The sequence below is a fragment of the Trypanosoma equiperdum genome, assembly GCF_001457755.1.
Source record: "Trypanosoma equiperdum strain OVI genome assembly, contig: ctg_1073, whole genome shotgun sequence".
Classification (NCBI taxonomy): Eukaryota; Euglenozoa; class Kinetoplastea; order Trypanosomatida; family Trypanosomatidae; genus Trypanosoma; species Trypanosoma equiperdum.
In genome coordinates, this window is record NW_027123031.1 from 8,613 (window position 1) to 11,147 (window position 2,535).

At 49.4% G+C, this 2,535-nt stretch overlaps 1 protein-coding gene across 1 annotated transcript; it reads right to left on the reverse strand.

The window, feature by feature from the left end:
- Positions 1–626: 626 nt before the first annotated feature.
- Positions 627–2,501, reverse strand: TEOVI_000527900 (uncharacterized protein; the record flags this gene model as incomplete). Its single annotated transcript, XM_067220165.1, has 1 exon — positions 627–2,501. The coding sequence occupies one exon, from the start codon at positions 2,499–2,501 to the stop codon at positions 627–629; it is 1,875 nt and encodes a 624-aa protein (XP_067076266.1).
- Between the last annotated feature and the right edge of the window lie 34 nt (positions 2,502–2,535).

A 2,535-nucleotide genomic window follows, 5' to 3' on the forward strand; every position in this document is an offset into this window, starting at 1 on the left:
ATGGTACTGTGTGCAGAGCAACCGAATCAGCTTGCAACTGTAGACGATCACCTTCGAGTAGCTCGAACAGACTTGACTGCCCACACAATATAACAATAATGACAATGTAGGTGATGTGGCCCAGTTCTCCGTGATTATGCCGCATCTGTCCCTCCCCCCACGTTGCTGAGGGACTACTCAAGACCTGTGGTAATGACATAACCAAAGAAATATACTGGTGAAAGTAGAAAATAATCGACACAAACACTCATCAAGATAACTATTTACGTGCGCGTACTCAGTTGCAGCATATAATCAACAACAACAACAAGAAACCAAATCAAATCAAACCAAAATAATAGTATAAAAAAAATATAATAATAGATAATTTGGCTTGTCACGGAAATTTGAAGAGAAAGGTGGACACATGCCACAGCGTCACGTGACTTACCATCCCCCACGCTAGCCACCGCCCACATCAACAAATGCCGACGTTGCTTTCCATCGAAGCCATTGTCAAGGAAATGACACACAACATTCGGTTCCAGCAACGGTAACTACCGCGTGCTGCCAGGTATTAACCCTCTAATTTGGTGCTGTTGCGACTCATGTTAATATTGTCATTATTATTATTATTATCAATATTATCATTGTTTCTCCTTCACCTCAGTATTTCCCTCATTCTCCACGCTGCCGCCGCCTCCGTGAAGTCCCCGTGAGTACTCTTCTCGCTCCTTCTGATCTGTCTCATAGTCAAAATGCTCCATTGCAGCATGTTTCCCGTGACTCATCGCCTCCGCATCATGAGCCAACTCACGGAGCTCGAACGACATCGCTTCGTGGACGTCCACGTGCGCAAGTTCGTCAACTGCTGTCCCATCATTTGCCATCAGCGCTGCCAGCGGTCCCCGAGGGGCATTTGGTGAATGACTACGCTTCCGGGAATTTGAATGGTGTGGCCTTCTCCCCGTACTTACCGAGACGCCGAAATGATACATGAGTGGGAGCTTCACGCCACTGAGCTCACCACAGAGCGTTTCATCATAGCTGTGCTCAATATAATAGTTTGATGATTGCGGTAGGTGACGAGCCTTCGGTTGTGGGGGCGCGGTGAAGACAACCCGGCGGAGACTAATATTCTCACGCCGGAGCGCCACGCGGAGCTTACCATCGTAGTATCGTACCAGCAACTCCACAGGTTCTTCCGGCGTACGGCGCAGAATCTCCTCTTCCTCTTCCACGCGTTGTTTATGCTGTGACCGCTGAGTTCCCTTCTGTTCTTTAATGTTTTGGTGGTTAAGCCCCATCATTATGGCATGCGGAGTAGGTGCTTGACGGAAGTCATAATTGCACTGCAGCCTAACTGGGGATACTCGGAAATCAGGCTGAGTTGGGTCGAAATTATTTACGGTTGGCGGACGGCCCCCCTCTGCTTCGCTTCCGGGGAGATTAAGCAGCAGTGTGATCTTTGGTTCATGCTTCACGTGCTTCTTTTTATCTCTTCCAGTTTTATCTTCGCCTCCGTTGCCATCTTCGTACCCTTCGGTCCGGCCGATGGAGTCAATTAGCACACCAAACCCCTTAAAGTCAGAAAATTTGAGACCGAATACACGAGGCTCCAGGTCACTCTCATTTTGTGACGTTCCGCGCTTGAGGAATCGACTGTACAACTCCTCGCGTTCCTTCTGCCGTTTCAGACGTTCGGCGTGCCGCTCCTCCCGCTTCGTTTCATTCACAACTCCCTCATCATCATCATCATCATCATCGTCATCGTCACTTTCAGTGGTATTGTGAAGAAGGTCCGCTACCCTTCGTGGATCAAGGGGATCTGACGGATCCTCCTCTTCCTTTTGGTCTTCCTTTGCCTTTGCATGCTTGGGCACATGCTGATTGTTATCACCGATAGGCCGTTCAATGTACCACAACGCCATACCGTCACCACCCTGATATGATTCCTCTTCTTTTTCTTCTTCACCTCCTTCTCCATTTCCCGCCTCGTTTCCTTTTCGTCGTTTTTCCATGGCCCGGGCACGTGCTATCGGCAGCGGAGTGCGAATAGAAAAGCGAAGCCGCACTTCCCACGACTTATGGTCGCATGGCACCGTATTGAAGGCGAAACCGCGTGCTCCCAAAGCCCCCGCAGGTGCCAGCCGTATGAACTCTTCACTTGCAAGAGCACCACCACTTAAAACAAAATGCGGTACGCCTTCATCCCACCAGTCCGCAACGATGGGACTCCCGAAGGAATGTTCGTGAAGGGGCGGGCTGCGTACGAGCCCATCAGGAAGTTGAGTAATACCGTCTGAACCTGTTGTGGGCTTCCCAGAGACATTGTCATATTCATAGAAGTAATAAGCGTCACGTCCCTTGAGGTTATTGACTTTCCCATTGTTATGCTGCTTTGGAGTGTGAGCAGCGGCACTTAGAAGTAGTGTGGAGACACTGACAGAAACACCAACACACAACATGGCGAGACGCAGTGCGGTTGGCGATGAGGAGTGCCTCGTATCAGGCATTCGCATTATTTTCTTTGTCACAATGTTGGGCCTTTTTTTT